Below are 26,523 nucleotides of genomic sequence, written 5' to 3' on the forward strand. Positions count from 1 at the left end.
ACAGAAGCACTTAGCTTTGTTGGAAACCAGCTAGGACGGTTGTAAATCATGATCACGTAACCCTGAATATATTGCAACCATCATAATACTTGCCAGTTGCTAAACAACCAAAAGTTGATCATGTGACTATGGGGATACTGTGAAAGTTACGAGAAAACCAATCACCTTTTTCCCCACAGCTGTTATAACTTCGAACATTGGTGTTGTAACATTGAACAGTTGTTTAAACCAGAGGTCTCCAAAGTTGGCAACTTTAAGACTTGTGGACTTCAACTCCCGGAATTGAAGCACAGCTGGCTGAGGAATTCTGGGAGTTGAGGAAATCCACAAGTCTTAAAGTTGCCAAGTTTGGGGACCTCTGGTTTAAACAATAGTCAAGAACTATCTGGCTGGCTGGGGGATTTTGGAAGTCCACAGCTCTTAAAGTTGATGTGATTGAGTAACCATCCTCTGGAACATTACACTGGTTGAAAAGGAATCCAGTCCCAAAAAACTGTATGCCATTTGCCTCTGAATATTTTTGTTTTAGTTCCTTTCCTACATTTATGCACTGCATGACGGAAACAAAAATAGCCAGAGTAACTATTATAATCTTTGCATTCAGTTTCAGTTCTGTTCCTTAGCATTTTCTCTTGCTTTGATCACACCCCAAAAGCTCTTTTTAGCAGCTGTTGGCATTCCTTGACATTCCTAGCTTATCCAGTTTCACTTTCCTGACAATGGAAAGTTTGAGGTTCCTTTTGAAATTCATTGTGTGGATATGTCCTTCCGTCTATTTCTTACATGCATCTTCTCACATTGTGTTATGTGCGCCCATACCAGTTTTTACTTTTAAAAAGCTTCATGTTTTTTTCATCAGGCAACAATGCATACTTAATATTTTACCTCAGGATTTCCCATCCTTGGCTAATTGAAAATGTGTGCACTTCAACTCCCAGAATTCCCTAGCTAAGCATTCTGGGAGTTGAAGTCCACACATCTTCAAGTGGCCAAGAAAGGGAAACAACTGTTTGTTTGCTTGTTTGAGCCAAACCCATGAATAGTTAAACCACTATATGCTTCATAGTGGTCAGACTGAATCTTACCTAATGGCATAAGTGGATGCAGTAGACATGAGGAACAAGATTAGCACCATAAGGACACCGGTTAATCCAGGAACTGAAACAAAAGAAAAACAGAATAGCTATTAATTGTATTTTAAAACTGTACATTTCTTTTGACACTACTATAAAAAACTACAGTGGTTAAAGCCAGATGTTTTAGAGCAGAACAGCTAGCCCTCTTTGATTTGAATGGATTTATTTGAAATATGACTACTTAGAGTAGGTGCGGTGGCTTAGAGGTGGAGTTTTCACCTCACAATCAGGAGGCTGTTAGTTCAATCCTAGGTAGAGGCAGATATTTCTCTCTCTAGGCACATTGGGAATATATCTGCTGGAAAAAAACCTCTGCATTGGCAAAAGGAAGGGCATCCGGTCAGTAAACACTCAACTTCATTCCGTTGCCCAGATTCCACCCCACAAGGGATTATGGGGTCGTTAAAAGATGATGATGATTTGAAATATGACTACTTCTGGATGCACTGGGTACAATTTTAAACATCCCATTCATTTGAGCATGTGAGAAAAGGGGGAAAAAAATGACAGACCCCTGAAAGGAGAATTAATTACAGGTAGTCCTTGACTTATAAACACATTTGACCTCAACATTTTTATTGCCAAACAAGACAGTTGTTAAGTGAAATTTTGCCCATTTTGCGACCTTTCTCTGGTTAAGTGAATCTCTGCGGTTAGTAACATGGTTGTTAAATGAATCTGCCTCCCCCATTAATTTTGATTCTCTTGAAGGTTGCTGAAAGTGATGACATGATCTTGGCAACCTGCATCTGCCATAAATACATTTTTTGAAACGTTCAAAAGATTGCGTGCATTTCACCACACAAACACACACGCACGCACACACACAAAGACACAACCAGACAGCCCTGAGGATAAATGACAGTGCTGATATTAAGAGCCCCGATTTTGCTTCTGTTTTTCAAAGCACCATCCAGAGGTTTTATTGCATAATTCAACAAAGCATCTGCTCAGTTACCTGTTGCAAAAAGGAATTTCCTGGGATCCTAGAAAGCAGAGAGAAAGAGAGAGACATAAACAGTGTGAATGATTTAGCAAAGGCAGGAATAAGTCCATCAGTATTCTTAGCCAGAAGCACGTCTCTGGAGATAAATTGCTGGGCTTGACTATAAACAAAATGTCTAAATCATACAGTTATCTCTTACCTGAACCTTTTAAAAATGTTGGTCAGGAACTGTGGGGGGTGGAGTAGATACCTCCTAAGCAATTAGGAACGAAAATGTAATTGAAAGTTAAGGGGTGCACCCTTGATACATACATTTGGGGGACACTGTCTGGCTTTAAACTGGAATTGTAACGATTTGCTGATGAGAAGCCTTGTTGTATGAAAGTGCACTCTAGGAAGACAATGTTGAGGATAGTAGATGCGGTGGCGCACTGGTTAGGATGCAGTACTGCAGGCAACTGCTGCTGACTGCCGGCTGCCAGAAGTTTGGCAGTTCGAATCTCACCAGGCACCAGGTTGACTCAGCCTTCTCGCCTTCCAAGGTCAGTAAAATGATGACCCGGATGGTTGGGGGCAATAGGCTGACCCTGTAAATCACTTAGAGAGGGCTGTAAAACTGTAAGTCTAAGTGCTATTGCTGATGCTTAACCTGAGAATAAAACTCACAATTGGGCATCCAGGTATCAGAAGAGAACACCACCTCTTTCTCCCTGACCTTCCTGAAAGTCTTTTCCTAGTCAGTGTCCTCCGGAAGAATGGACACTAGATGTCCATCTTCTAACTTCTATCTATTTATCTATCTATCTATCTATCTATCTATCTATCTATCTATCTATCTATCTATCTATCTATCTATCTATCTATCTGTCACTATATCCAGCATAACTCTGGTACACAGATTCCTTATTCTCTGGAAACAAATACTGTGGGGGTAAGGCACCCCTAACACCCCTCAGGGTGTGTTTTCTGTTAAGATACAGCCTGTTGTGCCTTAAAATGGCTACCGTACTGCCTTAAAATGGCTTCTACTGTACAGCCCTGTGGAGTTGCCATGGTAACAGCTTCACAGTACTCCACAAGGGGGCTCACTCTGGTAAGCGGGAGAATCCAACTTTAGAAATTACATTTGTTCTGGTTAATTGTTGCTGAAATCAGGGCTTTTCCTGTCGAATACAGGATTAGGATAAATAAATACCCGGGCAATGCCGGGTTATCAGCTAGTGTCGAATAAACATGGCTTTTGTTGGGAATCCTGGCTATTTTAGCTCCAAGTTATATGGATAGTAGGAGTTAGCTCCAATTTATATGGATAGTAGAAGCTCCAAGTTATATGGATAGCAGACTTCTCACTGCCTGGCTGCCAAAGGTCATCCAAGAAACAAGAATTTTAAGGAAGAAAACAAAGATTGGCCTTCTCACTTCACCACGGTAACTGGCTGCATTGAGTGCAAGGAACTCTTGGCTGTAGTTCAGAGAGAAGTTCAAGGCGTTCACCAGGTGGGCAGCAACGTGGATCACTAAAACAGAACAAAGAGACCATTTCACCGAAATGCAAAGTGGAGATGTTTTCCCCCAAATCTTCATTCCATACTTGCTGAATGTAGGTGCGCCCTTCTAAACAAGTTCAAGATTTTTATGGAGATTCCCAGGTCTCCAGATCATGGATATTTCAAAAGTGCTTTTTTTTTTCAATGTTTATTTTTTTCCCCCCTTGAAGATGAAGAAAACCTTTTGCTTCTCTTCCAAGAAGCTTCATCAGTTCAGAATGGATGATGGGGAAGGTGGAAGGATCATATTTCTTTACAGTCATCTGGTCATTAGCACTCTCATAATCCAGTTGCCTTTTGAAAAAAAGCACTTTTGAGACAAGGTCAAGATTTTTTTCTTCTATTTATTCTGTTCCTGAGATTGTTTTCTCCTAACAACCTTTCGTTACTCGTTTTATGTACTCCTTTTAATGATCCCAGAATTCCTAGCGGAGTGGAGTCTAGGCAACTGAATGGCGCAGAGTGTTTACTGGCTGGCTGCTTTTCCTGTCACCAATGTGGAATTTTATTCAGCAGATAAATTCTCATTGTGCCCAGAGAGAAATATCTGCTTCTACCTAGGATCGAACTCACAGCCTCCTGATTGTGAGGCGAGAGCTCCACCTCTAGGCCACCACATCACTCTAACAACCTCTTGGTATCCCATAATAAATAATAATTAAAAAATATTCTTTATTCTTACATTCCCTCTTCTTTCCAATTTCTGTCTCTAAAGATTATTTTAATGTCAGGAAAATATTTGGATAACCTTAAGTAAGTAGATATCTCCCTTATACAGGTAGTTCTTGACTTATAACCATTCATTTAGTGGCTGTTCAAAGTTACAATGACAGTGAAAAAAGTGATTTATGACCGTTTTTCACACTTACGACTGTTTCAGCATCTCCGCGGTCACGTGATCAAAATTTGAATGCTTGGCAACTGCATTTATGCAGTGTCCCAAGGTCATGTGGTCACCTTTTGTGACCATGTGATAAGCAAAGTCAATGGGGAAGACAACCATATTAATAATTGAACATGTGCTGATTAGTCCAAGCATGGATTCCCAGATAGAGGCCATCTTATTCTTTCTTCAATGTGAGCCACTTTATGCTTTTCCCAAAAGCACCACTACAGCTTCATTCTGTGGTGAAAGCACTTACTGCATCCCAGAACTTCGATTTCAGATTGTAAACATTCCCCATTCGCTCTTCAGGGCATTATAAAATTGTACTTTCTACATGTCTATGGAGATTGTCAGTCATCTAGATTATAATTATGCCAAATTTGTCAAGAGGCAACTGGACTTTCTGGTCTTTCTTTGAAGACATTATGCTTCTCATCCAAGAAGTTTCTTTAGCTCATCCAAGAAACTGAAGAAGCTTCTTGGATGAGAAGCGAAACGCCTTCAAAGAAAAACAAAGAAAGTCTAGTTGCCTCTTGAAAAAGCACCTTTGGATATACTTTCTATATGAAGTCTTGACTCCTAAGTCCAAAAGTGGGACAAAACCTGGAAATGTAGGGCTATTGTGTGAAAGTTGCTAACAGTGTTTCAAACCAAGCATGACCTGGTGCTTGCAGGACAAGAAGCAATGGATAGAAACTAACCAAGGAGAGACCCAACCTAGAACTAAGGAGAAATTTCCTGACAGTTAGAACAATTAATCAGTGGGACAGCTTGCTTCCAGAAGTCGTAGGTGCTCCAACATTGGAGGTTTTTAAAGAAACAATTGTCTGAAATGGTATAGGGTCTCCTGCTTGAGCAGGGGGTTGGACTAGAAGACCTCCAAGGTCCCTTCCAACTCTTGTCATTTTGTAATTTTTAGTTGCATGCTTTTACTTTTTATTTATCTTCCCCTTTTTTTCCTCGCTTTCCACTTTCCTTGCCTCTTTTCTCTCTCTCTCTCTCTCTTTTTTTTACCCGCTGGAGTAGCCCAACTCATTTTTAGGATTCAGTTTGAAATCCTATTTTTGCAAGCATTTGCTTTGACCTCCCAAAGGGTCTTCCCATGTTTTTTTTGTGTAATGTACTGAGGGTCCAATTAATTCTTCTCTTTGCCTGTTTCTAGGTGGCCTGATACTCCAGGGTATTTTAGCTGACTATCCCTGTTCAGTTCAAACTGAAAAGCTACAGAACAAGGGATAACCTGTGCTTTTTGAGTGTCCAAGTGAGGTCTTTAGGGTCCTTATTAGTCAGAAACTGGGATTACTGTACAGTATAAGTGTTTCGTTTCGCTACAGTTGTCTGAATTCACCTCTTCTTATTTAAAATGACTCACTGTATTTCTGTGCATCTAAAACTCTCCCAAAAGCAAATTACAAAACATCTACTAGATATTTCTATGGTTTCCAATTTGCTGCCGGTGGGATAAAATGAAGCAAAACTCATTTAATAACTATGTTGCTTAGCAAAGGAAATTTTGGGCTGAATGGTGGTGTTAGGTCAAGGAACGTGCAGATTTAAAAGCAGGAAATCTAGAATAGCAAGAGCAATGGAGCTTAGACTTAAAACCACTTCATGTATAAGAACTCTCTATTTCGCACAGGACTGGAAAACCGAAAAGATACCATCTGAAGAGAACCTGATACAAAAAAATAATGGACTGTGTGGAAATGGATAAATTCATAGCAGAATTAAAAGGCAAGGATGAATTGGACTATTATGCGGTTTGGGATAGGTGGTATAAATGGGTAGAATATAGAAATAATAATTGATGTATAGGTATAAAAGCAAATATATGTATTACTAACGACTCAATGCTATTAATGTATATAGATAGTTGTGAATTTTGTTTTTTAAAAATATAAATAAATAAATAAATAAAACTCTCTAAGTTCTTTGATGCTGGAGGAACGAACCTGAAAAGATGCATACAGCCAGTCCACAGGTCACATGGAAAGCCTTGCTCTTATCTAGCAGCCTCCTTGCTTTTCGGCTGGGCAACTGGAAAAGAAAGAATGCAAAACCGTCTCTTAACGGTCCTTTCCCAAAATATTTCACCAGGGGTGACAATGAACGCTGAGATATGTAAATAAAACCCAGCACAAAGTTCTAGTGCAGGGATGTCAAACCCAAGAACCACGGGCCAGGTTCGGCCCACAGGGTGCTTAGATCTGGCCTGTGGGGCCGGTCTGGAAAGAGCGAAGGACTGGCCTGCGGTGCCAGCAAAAATGGAGCTCGTATATTATATCTCTCCTGCAGTCCCCCGCCAGCGAAAACGGAGGTCAGGAGGATGCACGTGGTCCTCCCAAGCTCCATTTTCATTGGCAGAATGCTTGGGCCACAACAAGCGCTCCCGACATGAGTGATGTTGAGCTGACCACGCCCACCCCAGCCATGCCCACCCACATCCCCCCAAAAGGTTTATACAACCTTGATGAGGCCCTCAGTGAAATTGAGTTTGACACCCCTGCTCTAGGGATCGCCCCATTTTAAGCAACAGACGGATCCCATCAATCAAAATGCAATAAAATCTACTTCTCCAGTATATTTGCATACCGCCATAATCGTAAAACCGTGAAGCCACGGAAAATGCATTACAAACTCTCAATCACAGCCACGCTGTCCTGTTATTAAACTAACACAGGTAGCCCTCGACTTATAACCATAGTGGAGCCTGCCATTACAAGGCAGTCGTAAAGCAGCTTATCATGAGACTCACCCAATTTTACAAGCTTTCTTTTGGCAGCAGCCAAATCCCATTGGTTCTTAAGTGAACGCCACGGTCATTAAGCTAACCAATTGAGGACTATGGGCCGTTTTTGCCGAAATCCGGACGCAAACAACGGTTTTCATCAACAATGTTGCAAATCATGATCACGTGGCCATGGGATGCTACCAACAGCTGTAAATGCAGGTCAGTTGTTGAAATGAACTGTGAATGCATGGGGGGAGGGCAGCCACTGAAATGTCAGGACTGGGTTATAACCATCCCAAAGGTGTTTTTTTCAAGAGGAGACTAAACTTCCTCGTTTTTCTTTGAAGACGTTTCGCTTCTCATCCAAGAAGCTTCTTCAGCCCTGACTGGATGATGGGGAATGAAAGGATACCGTCAGAGCTGAAGAAGCTTCTTGGATGAGAAGTGAAACCTCTTCCAAAACAATCCCCCAAAACCAGAAAGTCCAGTTGCCTCTTGAAAAAGTATATTTTGGGACAGCCATGACCTGACGGAGAATCCCGTCATCGTTCATCCAGGTTCTAGATAATTTGAGAGGGTCTGTCATAACTTAGAATGGTTGCTATGTGACCAGTCATAAGTGTTCTGACTCAGCTCTGCAAACACGACAAACCCTCTGTGGTTGAAACCATGATTCTTTCATTAGGAGTGCCGGCAGTCCTGGCAAAAAGTTTGTCTTTCAACATCGGCTAACAAGTCCATCCGCCCTATTCATCTCTGCCCCCTGACTTTTATCCCCAGAGTTAGGGTGGGGCTTCGCTAGCAGCAGTGGCTCTTCTGTCCCAAGGATCAGCCCATAGATTTCCACTGCTTTCCTCTCCTCTGCCTTCTGTGTGTCCATGTGTCAGGCACTGGACCCGGCCATTCCTCCTCTTCCTCATCAGCCACCTTCAGACCTGGGGGCTGTTGACTCTCCATCAGAGGGCTGATGGACAGCTCAGGTTCTGTCTCTCTCTCTCTCCCCCCCCGCCCTCTCTCTCTGAGGCCTCCATTCCTTCTTCCCCCTCAGAGCTCTCAGGTTGCCTTGATGCTGACCCATGCCTCTTCCTCCTCTTCTGGTTCGACTGCTGGAGGGGCCGGTGGCTGACAAGCCACAACTATAAGTCAAGGACTACCTACGTTCTCATGCTCTTACTCAAGGCTTCTCTTACCTTCTGAGACCCACGAAGCAGCGCCAGGAGAACCCGACACACAGGCAGCAAGACCAGGCTGCAGTTGAGATTAAGAACAGCAGCAGAGGCTCTGCTGAGACACAACCCTAGCTGAACAGAAATGAAAAGCCTCAGGATCCCAACCTCCAACATATTTTCATTAGAAACAAACATGCAGGTCATGCTTTGGGATGGTGCTTGTTGCTAACAGGTTCACTTTGCGTCATTGTAATTAATTTTTTATTGGTTTCTTTTTAATCATGGATGTTTTCACAGGTAATTAACTTTTTATTGGTTTCTTTTTAATCATGGATGTTTTCACAGGTAATTATTTTTTTTTAATTGGGGTGGGGTTTATTTTTAACCATGGATGTTTTCACAGGTTAGTGATGTATTGTAATATTTTTTGTGGGGGTGTTAAATCACCAGGAATTCCTCAAGGAGGAAGTGTTGTATACCTCAGATAGTCAACCAGACTGGATGCAGACAGTGAGCCAGTTTGGTTTAGTGGTAAAGGCACCAGGCTATAAACCAGGAGACTGTGAGTTCAAGTCGTACCTGAGGCATAAAATCCAGTCCTTCCCTGTCAGCCGAACTCATCGCACAGGGCTGTTGTTGTGAGGAAAATCGAAGGAGAAAGGAGTACGAGGTATGTTCACTGCCTTACGGTATTTAAAAAGTGACAGAAGTGGAATAAAAATCAGACAAATGATGGATGGATGGATGGATGGATGGATGGATGGATAGATAGATAGATAGATAGATAGATAGATAGATAGATAGATAGATAGATAGATAGATAGATGGATGATAGACAGAGAGACAGACAGACAGATAGGGAGGGAGGGAGGAGGAGGAGGAAGAAGAAGGGATGATAAATACAACAGACAGACAGAATTATGGGCTAGAGACAAAAAGAAAACTTAAGCCCCACTATCTTGGTTTATCTCAGGGATGGGATTAAATTTACTTTAAAAAAAAAAATCTGTCAGCATACTTTCTGTGTCTGGTATCCCAAGTCCTTTCCAAATTTGCTACTACATTCCAGTGTTCACTGTGATGAAAAAAGGAATATGAGGAAAACCACAAGGGGAATTGCAGTTTTAATAAGCTCTCTTTGGTTTAATGTGCATTGCATTTAATGAAGTGTGTTTCATGAAGGGCATTTGCTTTTAATTAATTTAAAGTTAAGCTAATTCAATCCCCCTCACCTCAATCCTACTTATCAGGAGGGGAAAACATCCAGTCCTTCTCTGTCAGCCCAACCCATCTCACTGGGTTGCTTTAGTTGGGAAAATAGGAAGAGGAAAGTGTGTTTGATACCTTCATTACCTTGAATTATTTGTTTGGGATACAAACAAATCAATAAATTAGTTTTGCCCAATTAATGACTGCATGCTTTGGTGGATAAATTTCATCTCCTAATGTCAATTATCAAGAGATGGCTCAGGTACCACAAGGATTCCAGGAATGCAACTTTATTTTTGTAGAGAATATATTAACTGTCCCAAAGATGCTTTCTCAAGAGGCAACTGGACTTCCTTGTTTTTCTTTGAAGATATTTCGCTTCTCATCCAAGAAGCTTCTTCAGCTTCTTGGATTGCTGACTAGAGGAACCAGGAGCACTAACTCGGGTGACCCTGAAGACACAGATAAACCTCCAAGGGCTTCAATGACCCTCTAAATCAGGGGTGTGAAACTCAAGGCCCGCGGGGTGCTTAGATCTGGCCCGTGGTGCTGCCCTAGAAATAGTGAAGGACTGGCCCACGGTGCCTCTGCCAGTGAAAACGGAGTTCACGAGGACAGCCTGCGACCCACACAAGCTCCGTTTTCGCTGGCTGAAGCTTGCAAGAGGCCGTTGCAACCAAAAACAGAGCTTACAAGGGCCACACATGGCACCTCCAAGCTCCGTTTTCGCTGGCTTGAGGGTTGCAAGAGGCCGTTGCAGCCAAAAACAGAGCTCGGGAGCCCGTTTTCGCTGGCAGAGTGCTCAGGCTGCCACAGGCATCCCCGACGCGAGTGACGTCATGCTGGACACACCCATGCTGGAGACTCTGCTCCCCCAAAGTCAAACACAACCTTGATGTGGCCCTCAATGAAATTGAGTTTGAAGACCCCTCCTCTAAAAGGATGCAAATGACCAGCTGTCTGCAAGGAATATAAATCCTTCCACCATCCAGTCAGAACTGGATGAGAAGCGAAACGTCTTCAAAAGAAAAAAAATAAGAAAGTCCAGTTGCCTCGTGAAAAAAAGCACCTTTTGGACAACTGTGACCTGGATGGCTGAGAACTTCTACAGTCTTTCAGGTCAAACTCCACGTTACACTTCCTGATGCCTGACATTCTGATTGTCCATCCATGAAAAATTTCTCCTTTCCCAAGCTCCTCTGAAAAAGCATATTCCTAACCTTTGTGTCGCTAGAATCTCTTAGGTTCATGGGGAGTGGGAGGGATTCCCCCCCCCCCGTGGTATTGATGTTTGCAAAAGAGAAGAAGAAAAAAGTGCTGTTGATTGACAGGTTGCCAATCTCCCCCTCCATCCTAAAAATGCACTTGATATAAAATCAAATATCTGAAGGCCAAGTATTATTACTACTCCTAATAACATGGAGTTTGTTCTTTCTTTCCTAGTACTTACAGTATAACTGAACTTTTGAAGATCTCCATCAACATGAGTCTAGACCTGGGATGGCGAACCTATGGCACGCGTGCCACAGGTAGCACTTACAGCCATTTGTGCCGGCACATGAGCTACAGGCAAACCTACCTCACTGCACATGTGCGCTCCTCACAGCTGTTTTTAGGCTGGTTTTGAGGTCATTTTTGGCCTCCCAAAGACTTGAGGAAGGCTTCTGCAGGCTTCTACAAGCTTTGCAGGCTGAAATCTAGCCCCGTTTTGTTACTTCCGGTATTTTTGGAAAAACAGGAAGTGATAAAACGGGGCTCAATTTCAGCCCGCAAAGCTTGTAGAAGCCTGCAGAAGCCTTCCTCAAGCCTTTGGGAGGCCGAAAAAGGCCTCAAACCAGCCGAAAATCAGCTGTGAGGTGCAGTGAAGGTAAGGGTGCGGTATGGTGGGGTGGTGATTGCGTGTGCATGCATAGGGGATGTGGAGGGACGCACATTGCCTTCTGGATGCTGGCATGCGAGTGGGAGCGTGCAAGTGCACACCCAATTTTTGGCACAGGAGCCCAAAAAGTTTAGCCACCACTGGTCTAGACCGTCACTTATCTGAAATAGTCTAGGTTCTCCTGCTTAAGAGGGCTGGACTAGAAGACCTCCAAGGTCCCTTCCAGCTCATTCATTCAATTCTAATATATTTTCTAAATAACTCCATAGGGATTTGTCTTTAATAATCATATATACATTATGCTGTTCGGGGGAAAAAAAGGATTAGGAATTACAGCTCGTCTTCAACTTACGATCACAATTGAACCCAACATTTCGATTGCTAAGCAAGACAGCTGTTAAGTGAGTTCTGCCCCATTTACAACTTTTCTTGCCACGGTTGTTAAATGAATCATTGCAGTTAATTAGTTAATAACACGGTTGTTAAATGAATCAGGCTTCCCCATTGACTCGGCTTGTCAGATGGTCACAAAAGGGGAATCCCATGACCCCTGGACACTGCAACCGTCATAAATATGAGTCGGTTGACAAGCCTCTGAATTTTGATCACAAGACCATGGGAAGGCTGCAATGGTCATAAGTGTGAAAAATGGCCATAAATTGCATTTTTTTTAGTGCCATTGTAACACTGAACCGTCACCAAATGAATGGCTTGTAAGCCAAGGATTACTTATATCTTATTAATAACTGCATATAGATTTCTCTTCAATGGTCATAAATAAAAGTACAATGTTAGAAAAAAGGACTAGGAAGTACTGAAAACCTGGACAGCAAACAGCACAATTCTAGATAAAACAATCAGATGATCAATGAACATAATTCTCCTCTTTTTATCAACATAAAAATTTTCAGATTCTGCCGTTTAGGTTGCATTTATTAATCCTAGCATGACACCACATATCTCTGAAATTTTTGAGCTTAAAATCGTGGGAGGGAAGTCTCATTCTTATACAGATGAACCTCACACAGGAGGGAATTTTTGCAATCTGATCCCAGCAGCATTTGTTCTCACACACACACACCAGCCTGAATTTATACACTACCCTAAGACATAGCGTAACTTGTCTGGCTTCAAGTTCAGTTTAATAAGTCATATCAACTCAATCTTTTTGTGCTTTGTAATCCAGGGGGTAACTCACTACGCGATTCTAGCCAAATGTTTCGGATGCAATTGACCATATTTAAAAGAAACTGCAGCTTAATACAATGTGTGAACTCAGCCACTGACGGAGCTCTGTAGGACTTATTCCAAAGTTTACATAGATAGGAAGACACACTTTGAAATGCAAAAATTCAAAGGAGACTGGTACTACCTTTTCGGGATGAGATTGAATTAAAAGCCACAAATTTTCATGCCCTTAACACATTCATCAAATTTAGCCAACATTTGCTAGTCTGAAAAGGTTTTCTTTCTTTCTTTCTTTCTTTCTTTCTTTCTTTCTTTCTTTCTTCTCTTTCTTTCTTTCTCTTTCTTTCTTTCTTTCTTTCTTTCTTTCTTTCTTTCTTTCTTTTCCTTCCTTCCTTTCCTTCCCTCCCTCCTTTCCTTCCTTCCTGTCTTCCTTTTTCTTTCTTTCTTTCCTTCTCTCTCTCCTTTGTTCTTTTTCCTTTGTTCTTTCTTTTCCTTCCTTCCTTCCTGCCCTTCTCCTTCTTTCTTTCTTTCTTTCTTTCTTTCTTTCTTTCTTTTTCTTTCTTTCTTTCTTTCTTTCTTTCTTTCTTTCTTTCTTTCTTTCTTTCTTTCTTTCATTTTCTTTCTTTCTTTCTTTCATTTTCTTTCTTTCCTTCTCTCTCCTTTGTTCTTTCTTTCTTTCCTTTGTTCTTTCTTTCCTTTGTTCTTTCTTTCCCTTCCTTCCTTGCTTGCTTCCCTTCTTCCTTCCTCCTTTCTTTCCTTTTTTCTTTCCTTTTCTTTCTCTCTTCCTTCTCTCCCTCCCTCCCTTTATTCCATTCATTCATTTATTAAACTGTATTTATTAAATTTCTATGCTGCTCACCTCACTTACAAGGCAATGAAGTCTTTCTGATTTTGGGCTATTGTACTGGCTGCAAACTAGCTTGAAAGTGTTTCATTTGTTTAATCGCAGAACACAGAAAATCCTCAATTTACAACCACTCATTTAGTGACCCTACAATGTTATCACAGCACATTAACAGCTGACTTATAAATGGTCTTCACACTTATGATGGTGGCAGGATCCCCAAGAGTGAGCTGATCAAAATTCAAGCGTTTGGTAACTGGCATGTGTTTACGAGATTTGCTGCATTCTGGGGTTGTGTGATTGTCATTATAACATTCCCAGGGCTGTTTCCGACAAGCAAAATCAATGGGGGAAGCTGGATCTGCATAACGACTGCATGATTCAATTTACAACCACAGCCGAGGACGGAAAAAAGGTCATAAAAATCAGATGAGACTCATTTAACAACTGACATGCTTAGCAACAAAAATTCTGCTCCCAGTTGTGATTGTAAGTTGAAGTCTAATGTTTCAGCAGCCTGATCTATGATCCTGCTTGAAAAAAAATCTTGTTACTTCCTTCCCACTGAGAGAAAAGAGAAAGCAGCCTTTGGAAAGAATTTGTTTGTCCCCCTTCCTCCGCATCTTTGTTTTTTTAAATTTTGGAATGAGTTGCACAAGACAACCAAATTGAAGAGATGCAAACATGCATTTTTTAAAAAAATAATAATAACTTGTCCCCTGAGACATCCGCATTAGGAAAGGGCTGAGATGGAAGCCGTCACTGGAACGAGCCCACAAGGCTGATTAACACAATCGTAACAGAATAACAGAGTTGGAAGGGACCTTGGAGGTCTTCTAGTCCAACCCCCTGCTCAGGCAGGAAACCCTAAGCCATTTCAGACAAATGGCTGTCCAATCTCTTCTTAAAAACCTCCTGTGATGGAGCACCCACGACTTCTGAAGGCAAGTCATTCCACGGTTTCGATTGTTCTAACTATCAGGAAATTTCTCCTTAGTTCTAGGTTGCTTCTCTCCTTGATTAGTTTCCACCCATTGCTTCTGGTCCAGCCTTCAGGAGCTTTGGAGAATAGCCTGTCTCCCTCTTCTTTGTAGCAACAGAAGAAGTCAAGAACTCTCTGTTGAACTGAGTTCATATGGCAGATACCAGCATGTCAGTTTGCAGCTGGGAACAGAAGGTGGGAGTTTCTTTTTCCAGGCCCTTGGCAGACCTTTTGCCTTCCCTCCCCCTGAACCAAATATCCAGCCTCACCCCTTTCTTTGAACAGCCCTAAGAATCTCACATCTTCCATATTAGCCCATGACTTTCCCGGAGTCTCAAGAAAAAAAAGGAAGAATTCCTCCTGCGCTACTTACCCCCAGCATCTGATGCAAATAGTAATACTGCGGTTCACGATAATACAGTCGGAAAGTTTTCCAAAACATTCCTACATTGAGACCCAGCCAGAGCAGCTGAAGGAGGAAAAAAAGGGAGCGGGGAGGAGAGAGAAAATCCAGAGTAATTAGAAACCACATGTTCAAAAAAGCAGAAACTTTCTCCATCGTGGACCATACACAAATGATCAAAGACTTCAGAACTGGGCAAAAGAGAAAATGTACCCAAAGATTTATAAAAAAACCCCTTTTTTTTAAAGGAGAGGGAATATGCACAGCCTTAACCAGTTGGCTTTGGTGCATTTCTGATGTTGCCTTAAATGCATGAAGGATTAACGAAGGATTTATGGATACGATTTTTAAATCCCACCTTTTATTATTTGTATGAATAATTCAAGGTGATGAACACATACCATACTCCTTTCTATTTTCTTCACAACGTCAACCCTGTGAGCTGGGTTGGGCTGAGAAAGAAGGAAAAGTTCAAAGTCACCCAGCTTTCATGCCTAAGTGGAACCTTAAGATCTTTGCAAAAGACTTTCTTCCCCCTATACCTAGTACAGAAAGTCCTCAACTTACAACAATTCACTAATTCACCATTCAAAGTTACAATGGCATTGAAAAAAGTGACTTGTGACTGTTTTCCACACTTATGACTGTAAGTTTGTCACTTGTATCCTTACGATCTATATTGATGTTTCCCAGTATGATTTGATTGCTTATTGTACCCTATGACTATCTTGACTCTTGAAGAATGTATCCTTTCTTTAATGTATACTGAGAGCATTTGCACCAAGACAAATTCCTTGTGTGTCCAATCACACTTGGCCAATAAAGTATTCTATTCTATTCTATTCTATTCTATTCTATTCTATTCTATTCTATTCTATTCTATTCTATTCTATTCTATTCCATTCCATTCCACTCCATTCCACTCCTCCATTCCATTCTCTATTCTATTCTATTCTATTCTATTCTATTCTATTCTATTCTATTCTATTCTATTCTATTCTACTCTACTCTACTCTACTCTACTCTACTCTACTCTACTCTATTCTATTCTATTCTATTCTATTCTGACCATTGCAGCATCCTCATGATCACGTGATCAAAACGGAAATGTTAATACCACTCTATAATGTCTTAGGAAGATCGCACTTAGAATACTGCATCCACTTTTGGTTGCAATGATATAAAAAAGATGTTGAGACTCTAGAAAGAGTGCGAAGAAGAGTAACAAAGATGATTAGGGGACTGGAGGCTGAAACATATAAAGAATGGTTGCTGGAATTGGGAATGTCTGGTTTAATGAAAAGAAGGACTAGGAGAGACATGATAGCAGTGTTCCAATATCTCAGGGGCTGCCACAAAGAAGAGGGAGTCAATCTATTCTCCAAAGCACCTGAGGGCAGGACAACAAGCAGGTGGAAACTAATCAAGGAGAAAAGCAACCTAGAACTCAGGAGTAATTTCCTGATTGAGCAATTAATACATGGAAAGACTTGCTTCCGGAAGTTGTGAATTCTCCAACACTGGAAGTTTTTAAGAAGAGACTGGACTTTCACTTCTCTGAAATGATATAGGGTTTCCTGCCTGAGCAGGGGGTTGGACTAGAAGACCTCCAAGGTCCCTTCCAATTCTGTTATTCTGTGGGGCCTTTTATGAACTCTGAGTTTACTAGCACTTTTCATGTTACCTAATTTGGACAATGAAACATCCCCAAAACAACCAAGCTCAGAGAGCAGAAGTTGCATCGTGATGCCACAATGAATATTCATTCATTCGAAACCTGTTCCCCCAGATGTGCACACTTCCATTGGCATCTGGTAATTGTCATTAATGGACCTCCCTATTGACTAGGTGCCATCCAGGTGTCATGTGAAAATAAACACCCCTCATGGTTTTCTAAACCTTCTGCTAGGTCTCCCAATTTGCGCCAACAGGAGAACAAGAGAAAAAAGATTAAACCTCCTTATCCCATATTGTGAAATTTGTGACAGAGACTGTTTACCCATCCACCCTTCTGACTTCATAATTAGTTGGCACAGAGCTGTATAAAGTTCCACCGCTATCTGACGAGTTCTCTGTTCGTCCACTTGTTTTGTTTAATTTATCGTTGGTAAATCTTTCTACCCGAAATGGTTTTAATTTGAAACCCTCTAACTCAAGCATTTGGTAATCTTAACTTAATTGCATCCATGCTCTGGAATTCTTCAAATAAAACAATGGAAATTTGGGGTATACGTTTTGTAAATAGACTGCCTGTTTTGTAGGGTAAATCATGACCTCTTCGGCCTTTTTTTTTTTAGTACGTTACAATCGGTTGGATTCCCAATATGCTAGATCATAAGTCAGAGTTTACAAACCACAATGTTTGGCTCAGAGTGCTAATCCAGACCACATTAAACCACCAGATGATTTTAAGATGAGGTAGGCATCGAGTTTAGGATTCCTTCTACCCCATTTTTTTTAAAAAAGTTCACTTCATACACCCCAAACATCTGCGGGGAATCCCAGGTTAGTCATGTCTGTTCGACAGCCTTTAGTCTGGACTGATGACATTATTTTCCAATATTTTAGGGAGAGGATTTTTTTCTGCACTTCCTAATGCCATACAAACAGAGTAACAGAGTTGGGAAGAGACCTCTGGGGTCATCTAGTCCAGCCCCCTACTGAAGCAGAACACGAAGAGTGTGCATTGCCAACTGAATTGTGCTCTTCCATTTCCTGAAGTTAATAATTGCACAAGAAAATATTATTTCCCTTTTTAAAGTAGTTTCTCTTCTCTCTTAATTAACCAGTGGAACAACTCGCCTTCAAAAGTTGTGGCTGCTCCATCACTGGAGGTTTTTAAGAAGAGACTGGACAGCCATTTGTCTAAAATGGCATAAGGTCTCCTTTTTGAGCAGGGGTTGGACTAGATGACCTCCAAGGTCCCTTCCAACTCTGTTATTCTGTATTCTCTCATGACCCATTCTTGGAGATTTCATCACCTCTTGCAAAAGCAAGCAAAGCAAACGAAATGAGAGGGGGAAATGAGGGGAAAATTCTCCACCTCTTCTCGTTGTATCTAATTCTCAAAGGCCTCTTGTTAATTAAATGAGCTTCTGGGTTCAAGAGGATAATTTCCTGTCTCTTTCTCTCTCAACATGTAGTTTAGATAATAAAACCCTCTGTATTTCTTAATAAATCTACTACTTTATGTCAAATATAAAAGAATGTTTGCCAGTACTGATAGAGAGTGGGCTAAGTCCATACTCTGCATTTGAGGTAGATATATTATGATTTTTTTTAAATAAATCCTGCCGCTATTTAATTTTTAAATGAAATCAGGGGTCCCCAAACGTGGCAACTTTAAGACTTGTGGACTTCAACTCCCTGGGAGTTGAAGTCCACAAGTCTTAAAGTTGCCACGTTTGGAGACCTCGTGTGTATGTGTGTGTGTGTGTGTGTGTGTGTATACACATACACACATATATAGATACACACACACACACATATATATATGCACACATATAAACATACACAATAGATATACAGTATATACATATACAGAGATTGAATTGATTTTAAAAATTACTTATTTTTTCATAAATTCATAATTACATATTATAATGTACATGATACATACTAATTTATATTGCAATAGTACAATTAAGACTTTTAAATAAGAAAATGAAAGCTCATACATGCTGATATAAAAGAGAAAAAGAAATTTAAAAAAAAAACAAAAATGCCAACAGTTGAAGAAAAACAGAAAGGAAAAAAAAAAAAACTATATGCAGTGGTTCCTGATATTCTCCACAGCAGTTCTAAGTATAAACCAGATTTTAACCTCTCTCTCAAGTCACATCATATTTCCCTCTTTTACCCCTATCTCCTCATCAAAGCCATAAATCAAAGGGTGTTTTTTAAAAGAAAAATTATATTAAAAATGGCTTCCTGTCACCGATAAATGTGGATGTCTTTTTTTCCCAGGCGAAGAAGACAATTACCCATTTCTGCAAAACCTGTCAACTTCACCAACCATTCCTACACAGTGATTAATGTCAAAACTTTCCCGCCTCTTTTCTACTGTGGCCTTTGAATCAATTCTCACAGCTTGCTCAACTAAGCTAGAAGGGAGTTGTGTCGCTTGTGGCTTGGAACGCTGGGAAGAAGACCAGCTGTTAGCTTAACACATCAGTAAATCAGGTTATCTGATTTAACCGTAATAGGGTTTTGGAGTGGGAGTCCTTTTCTTTCTTGGCTAAGCACACCATATTACAGCCACACCGCTGACTGTCAGACTAGCTTACCACAGAGAGTTGTTGGGCGGGTGTACTATGGAGAGACCCCTTGTAAGTTGCCCTGGGCTCTGGCAGGAAAAAGATATATCAATTTAGCAAATAAAGGAAGATGATGAGTTCATTTATTATTCCCTGCTACTCTGTGGTGGGATTCTGCCGGTGTAACAACTGGTTCAGTTGTCAACTCATAAAACATTCCTATGCCTGTTTTAGTAGTTGCCATTAAAAAAAAGGAGTGGGGGGGAGAGGAAGAAAATCTGGAAGAGCAGTTGAAAGCGAAAGTACATTCCAACTCTTATCTTTAAAAGATTGTAACTAAAATACCAGAGCTTTTGCCCCTCAAATATATTTATTTGGAGAATGTGAATAATGACACCCAGTCTGTGAATGTGCTCAATTGGAGAATCTGGTTGATGAGACACCCAGTGTTCTGACCTAACTGGGTTCTCAAAGAGCAAATACAGACAAAGGGAGCAGCCCCCACCTTTTAAGGTTTAATGATGAATTCTGTTCCTTTATAGATAAAAGGCTGCTTTCCACTAATTAGCTCCAACAAGAAAGAGCCTTGCTGGTCAATGCTGCCAAAAACCTAGAGATAAGAACTAATTTATAAGATTCTCCAAACACAAACTAAGATATCCACAAGTTGAGCTTCAGAGATTCTTTGCTGTCTGCAAAGAACGCTTTTCCAAACCTGGCTTTTATCCTCTTGCGGGAGGGGCCATTACCTTCAGCCTTACTCCCGAATTGCCTGTGCTGCTGTAATTGTTCTTTCCTCTGAGTAATCCTTGGCACAGGCTCCTCGGGAACCTTCTCAACACTGCTGCCAGCCCCCACAATCTCTGAAGGCAAGAGTCCATTCCCTGATGGTCCTGGCCCCTCATCAGAGTCCTCACTCTCTTCAGCCATCTGTACCTGCTGCCAGCTAACCACAACACCCGGGGGGGGGGAAGGAGGAAAATAGGGTCAGAGGACTGTAAATTATGTATGCCAGAGTTGGTTTCGTACAGGGCAGTACCAATACATCACCTCTAAGGAATCCTTTGAAGTTTTTTGAAGTTTGGCTCGAGAATCATGATTAGAGCGATTGCTGGAATCCTGACATGGGTAATCGCATGCGTGAACAGCTTTCTGATAAAACTTACCTGTAGGTCACTACTGGGGAGTAACTCAGCTGAGGGGTGGCAATCCGCTCTGCCACGTGAATCAGCTGACAGGATATAGGTAAGTACAGCACAGGTGTGGGTGGGCAGGCTCACATGATTGTTGGAGCGAACTAGTTCGCTGCCAGCTGATCATCAGGGCTAGGAGTTCGCCTGAACCAGTCCAAACCGGGAGAATCCAACCCCTGCTGCCACTCCTGAGTCAATGGTCACTGAAGCTATGAGTTCTAGTCTAGCCTTAGGCATTAAGTCAGCAGGGGTGGTGGTCTTGAGACAGTCACTCTCTCTCAGCTCTAGGAAAGAGGCAATGGCCGAGCACTTTGGAAAAATCTTGCCAATAAAATCTCAGGGACATAACTAGGAGTCAATACTGACTCAAACACAAGCCCCTCTGTCCAAAGATAGTGGGGTGGACAATGCACTATCACCTGCAGGTTTACGGCAGGAAACTGTCAAATGTGGAAATCAGAGGGGCCATTTAATAGGTTCTGACCAATTCTGGAGAACCGGTAGTGGAAATTTTGAGTAGTTCGGAGAACCAGCAAATCCCATCTCTGACTGGCCCCGCCCCTATCCATTTGCTGCCTCCCAAGTCCCAGCTGATTGGTTGGGTCTTCTTTTGTCGCCCTGCACAGGAGAACGGAGCTGGAAAGCAGGTTAGTGGGGTGGGGAGGGAATGGAGATTTTGCAGCAACCTTCCCCCAGGAGTGTGAAGGGAATGAGGACTTTGCAATATCCTTTCCCTGTCATGCCCACCAAGCCACGCCCACCAAGCCATACCCACAGAACCAGTAGTTTAAAAAAAAATTGAATTTTTAGACTAGTGGAAATATGTAGAGGGAAAGAAAGTTACACTCCTGGCTTAAGTCATGTTATTCTTTTACTTATCTGTGATTTTGCATTAACTCGCACTGAATCTATTGTCTCGGGATGACTAAATACAGGTAATCCTTAACTTACAACAATTCATTCAGTGACCATTCAAAGACCACGTGACCACGGACATGCTGCAACGGTGGTGTGAAAAAAGCAGTCATAAGTCTCTTTTTTTCCCAGTACTGTTGTAAACTTTGAATGGTCACTATACAAATGGTTGTAAGTCGAGGGACTGCCTGAATGTTCAATTCCTGGCCCCCCAAAAAACCCAAACAACCATTGTGCTTAATGACAGCGGCATTTGTTTAACAACTGCTTTGTTCACTTAACAACCGCCATAAAATTCTGATTGGTCAGGTGATGACTTGCTTAACAACAGCCACAACTCCCAATCAGAATTCTGGGTTCAGTTATGGCCTTAGGTTGAGGATTACCTCTTCTCTGATCCATGAAAAATATCAGGCTGGCCACTCTGACAGCCAAGCAAACCTCCCCGCTTTGACTTGGGGACTTGGGGTGCAGCGCACTCCAAATTCTTGTTGCTGCTAGCACCCTGCATCCAATACAAATTTTGATTCTTCCCCAAATTTAGCAGCTCAGCAGATCTGAGAGCAGAGATTATATAGTGTCGTCTAGGAAGGTCCAAAGACTGGGGAGGAAACTGTCAGGAGTCTGGAATCTTTGTAATTGCCAAGATATTTGTATTTTTCTCATTGATGTATTTATTGTTTGATGCTTAACCATAGCAACAGTTTCCTACTTGGAGGTGATGAAATTGTAGACCACAGATCAAAGGTTTACACTTCTTTGACTTGTCCAAGATCAATTGTTTAAATTAGTAAGGCATTCTGCACTGATGAATTAGAATAGAATTGAGTAGAGTAGGAACTGGGATAGGATAGGATAGGATAGGATAGGATAGGATAGGATAGGATATTATTGTCACTTTGAATATACACTAATCGGCATACATTAAAATGAAATTTCCTTGCATATGGCTCTCAAAGGGCCACTAACTCCAATATAAACTACATAAATATAACAAAATAAATACATAAATGCAGAATTATGCATATAACCCATATATAGTATATGACACAGAAAAACAACACAGTATAGTTCAGATGTATACCTCTGCATGGCGAGAATTCCCAGTGTTGTATATAGTGCAAATAATGCATAAGATTACTGTTACTAAATGCCCGAAATCTAACAGTCCAGCAGAAAAGGGATGATTTTTATTTCTTCATAGCCATTTAGGATTCATCCTGGTTTTTGCAGGCCAAATAGCCTGTGCCCACCATATATAGAACTAATACTGCTTAAATATTACTGCATGATGAACAAATTATTTTGCTGATCTATTATTTTAATTTGATGGTACATATGAACACCCTATCCTTCACTGGTTCAGCTCATGAATATTCAGTTTATATATAATTTTTATATTAGGGATATTAATATTAAGGAAAAAAGGAGTAAAAAGTGCAAGGAAAAAGGAAGGAAGGAGGAAGGAAGGAAGGTGAAAGGCAAAAGTGAGAGGGAGAAAGAGGAAGGAAGGAAAGAAGGGAATGAGATAAGGAAAGAAGGAGAAAGATGGAAGGAAGGTGAAAGGCAGAAATGAGGGTGGGGGAGAATGAAGGTGGAAGGAAAGAAGGAAATAAGATAAGGAAAGGAGAAAGTTGAAAGGAAGGAAAGAAGGGAGGTAGGAAAGAAAGAAGGAAGGAAAGAAGGGAGGGAGGAGGAAAGAAGGAAGGTGAAAGGCAGAAGTGAGGAAGATAGAGAACGAAGAAGGAAGGAAAGAAGATAAGGAAAGGAGAAGGGTGGAAGGAAAGAAAGAAGGAAGGGAGGGAGGGAAGGAGGAAAGAAGGAAGGAAGGAAGGAAGGAAGGAAGGAAGGAAGGAAGGAAGGAAGGAAGGAAGGAAGGAAAGAAGGAAGGAAGGAAGGAAGGAAGGTAAAGTCAGTTTTCACTTATGAAGGAAAACTAAAGAAGCTTCTTGGATGAGAAGTGAAAAGTTTTCAAATAAAAAAACCCAAAGAAAGTCCCATTTGTTTTTTGGGGAAAGCACCTTTGGGACAACCAAAACTTGGATGATTGAGGATCTCCATAGATACTGAGTACAGGCAATCCTCAATTTGCCACCATAATTGAGTCCCAAATTTTTGTTGCTAACTTGGGACATTTGTTAAGTGACTGCTGTCCTATTTTACGACTTTTCTTGCCACGGTTCTTAAGGGAATCATTGCACTTGTTCAGTTGGTAACACCGTCGTTAAGTGAATCTGGCTCCCCCATTGACTTTGCTTGTCTGAAGGCTGCAAAAGGGGATCCCGTGACCCCGGGACATTGCAACGGTCATAAATATGAGTCAGTTGCCAAGCCTCTGAATTCGAATCATGCGATGCTGCAACGGGTTGTAAGTATGAAAAATGGTCATAAGTCCCTTTGTTCATCTTTTGAAATGATGACACAGATAAACTTCCAAGTGCTTTAACGACCCTCTAAAAGAACGCAAATGACCAGCAGCCTGCATGGAGTATAAATGCTTCCATTCCCTACCATCCTGTCAGAGCTGAAGAAGCTTCTTGGATGAGAAGCGAAAGGTCTTCAAAGAAAAAACAAGAAAGTCCAGTTGTCTATGGAGATTCCCACTCATTCAGGTCATGGTTGTCTCAAAGGTCCTTTTTCAAAAGGTAACCAGACTCTCTTGTTTTTACTTTGAAGACATTTCGCTTCTCATCCAAGATGCTTCTTCAGCTCTGGCTGGATGGTGGGGAATGGAAGGATTTCTACTCCTTGGAGACAGCTGGTCATTTGCGTTCTTTTAGCAGGTCATTAAGGTCACCTGGAGGTCTCCAACCTTGGCAACTTTAAGATTTGTGGACTTCAACTCCCAGAATTCCTCAGACAGCTTTCCTGGCTAAGGAATTCTGGGAGTTGAAGTCCACAAGTCTTAAAGTTGCCAAGGTTTGGAGACCCCTGATCTGGAAGTTTATCTGTGTCATCAGGGGAAATCATTTCACCCTTTGAAATGATGACACAGATAAACCTCCAAGTGGCCTCAATGACTCTCTAAAAAGGATGCAAACGACCAGCTCTCTGCCAGGAGTATAAATCCATTTCTCACCATTCCATCCGAGCTGAAGAAGCTTCTTGGATGAGAAATGAAACCTCTTCAAAGAAAAACCAGAAAGTCCAGTTGAGTGGGAATCTCCATGGACAACTGGACTTTCTTGTTTTTTTTTTTCTTTGAAGATGTTTTGCTTCTCCTCCGAGAAGCTTCTTCAGCTCGGACTGGACTATGGGAAATTCCCAAGAATGTACTTCTTGGATGAGAAGCGAAACGTCTTCAAACAAACAAACAAAAAAACAAAAAACAGAAAGGCCAGTTGCCTCTTGAAAAAAAGCACCTTTGGGACAAGAAAGTCCAGTTGCCTACAGAAAAAGCACCTTAGAGACAACCATGACCCGGGATGACTGAGAATCTTTACAAACTTTTCTCCGGACTCCCGCGCGAGAAGAGCAGCCAAACGCTAAAAAAAAAGAAAAGTTTAAAAAAAAGTTGTCGACCTTCTGCGCCCGGGCCGTCCTGCGCGCTTGCAGACAAACAACACACACACACACACACACACACACACAAAACACACACTCCTATCACCCCTTGTTTAAGCCGCTCTGGGGGGAACGGCTGGCTCTTACCAGGAAGAGATGCTTGCTTCCCTCGTTGGCGAGCCAGCTCTTGCAAGACGGAGCCATGGTGCCCGCACCGGCTCCGCTTCGCGTTTAAAGGGCAGCCCCAGACCGGGTTCTTCCTTTTTCAGCCTCCCGGGGGCCGAGCCTCCCCCCCTCCCCACTTTCTCCCCTCCTTCCGGCCTTCCCCTCTCTCGCCTCTTCCCTCGCCCCCTTCCCTTCCCTGCCCCGCGATCACCTCCCACCCTTTTCCACCTTCGCTGCGCCTTGCAGACAACTTGCGGGGTGGCGCCCAGCGACTCCTTTGTCTGCGGCCGGGCGGGGAGAAAGCGGTTCGGTTCAGACCCCGGCGCCTGCCAGCCTCTTCTCTCTCGCTTCCCCCCTCTTCGTTTCCCCTTCCCCGGGCCGGCCCAAGGGGGTCCCCGCAACGAGGGGAGGCAAGGGGGAACCCCCTGGAAGCTTCGGAGTGGAGTTCCCTCTCCCCCTCCCCTTGGGCGTGCAAGCGCTGGCTCTTTTGTTTCTTGCACGCCCGCGTGTCCTCGGCGAATCCCAGCCGGGAGGGGTCAATCCGGACCCTCTTTGTTGGGTCCGAATGAAGTTCGTGTCCGGGGAGGGGATGAGCGTGGGTTCGGATGTGAATGGACGACCCCACGCGCATAGGCACACATAGGTCCGTTGAGGTGGGGGGGTATGCGCGTGTGAGATTCAACTTCAAAGGTCGTCCCCGTCGTACTTTTGACTTTACTATCTCGTTTTACCTGTATTACCTTAGATGACATCATCGCCAAAATATTTTAAGAGCTGCTCCACGGGTATCAAAGATCAAACCAGGTAACCGTATCGGCTGCTGAACATTTTTCTAGTCTTCCAACATTTAGAAATTAGGATAGGATAGGATAGGATAGGATAGGATAGGATAGGAATAGGATAGGGAATAGAATAGAATAGAATAGGGTAGGGTAGGGTAGGGTAGGGTAGGGTAGGATAGGATAGGATAGGATAGGATAGGGAATAGAATAGAATAGGGTAGGGTAGGGTAGGGTAGGGTAGGGAATAGGATAGGATAGGATAGGGAATAGAATAGAATAGAATAGAATAGAATAGAAAAGAATGGGATGGGATGGGATGGGATGGAATAGAATAGAATAGGAAATAGAATGGAATGGAATGGAATGAGATAGGATAGGATAAGCTAGGCTAGGCTAGGCTAGAATAGAATAGGATAGGGAATAGAATAGAATAGAATAGGGAATAGAATAGAATAGAATAGAATAGAATAGAATAGAATGGAATGGAATGGAATGGAGTGGAGTGGAGTGGAGTGGAGTGGAGTGGAGTGGGATGGGATGGGATGGGATGGGATGGGATGGGATAGAATAGGATAGGATAGGATAGGATAGGATAGGATAAGATAGGGAATAGAATAGGATAGAATAGGATGGGATAGAATAGAATAGGATAGGGAATAGAATAGAATGGAATGGGATAGGATAGGATAGGATAGGATAGGATAGGGAATAGAATAGAATAGAATAGAATAGAATAGAATAGAATAGAATAGAATAGAACAGAACAGAGCAGAGGGGAGGAGAACAGA

At 42.0% G+C, this 26,523-nt stretch overlaps 1 protein-coding gene across 1 annotated transcript in view; it reads right to left on the minus strand.

The window, feature by feature from the left end:
* Positions 1–25,056, minus strand: part of NOX4 (NADPH oxidase 4) — a 106,388-nt gene extending 81,332 nt beyond the window's left edge. Inside the window, exons 1-7 of the mRNA XM_026706773.2 lie at positions 24,936–25,056; positions 14,891–14,986; positions 8,437–8,547; positions 6,468–6,552; positions 3,502–3,599; positions 2,095–2,122; positions 1,086–1,158 (exon numbers count right to left, since the gene is read on the minus strand). Of these exons, the coding sequence (XP_026562558.1) occupies positions 1,086–1,158; positions 2,095–2,122; positions 3,502–3,599; positions 6,468–6,552; positions 8,437–8,547; positions 14,891–14,986; positions 24,936–24,992 (548 nt within the window). The 5' untranslated portion in view covers positions 24,993–25,056. The remainder of the gene's footprint in view (positions 1–1,085; positions 1,159–2,094; positions 2,123–3,501; positions 3,600–6,467; positions 6,553–8,436; positions 8,548–14,890; positions 14,987–24,935) is intronic.
* Between the last annotated feature and the right edge of the window lie 1,467 nt (positions 25,057–26,523).

The sequence above is a fragment of the Pseudonaja textilis genome, chromosome 7 (genome assembly GCF_049901715.1).
Source record: "Pseudonaja textilis isolate UNSWEBS1 chromosome 7, rPseTex1.2, whole genome shotgun sequence".
Taxonomy (NCBI): Eukaryota; Metazoa; Chordata; class Lepidosauria; order Squamata; family Elapidae; genus Pseudonaja; species Pseudonaja textilis.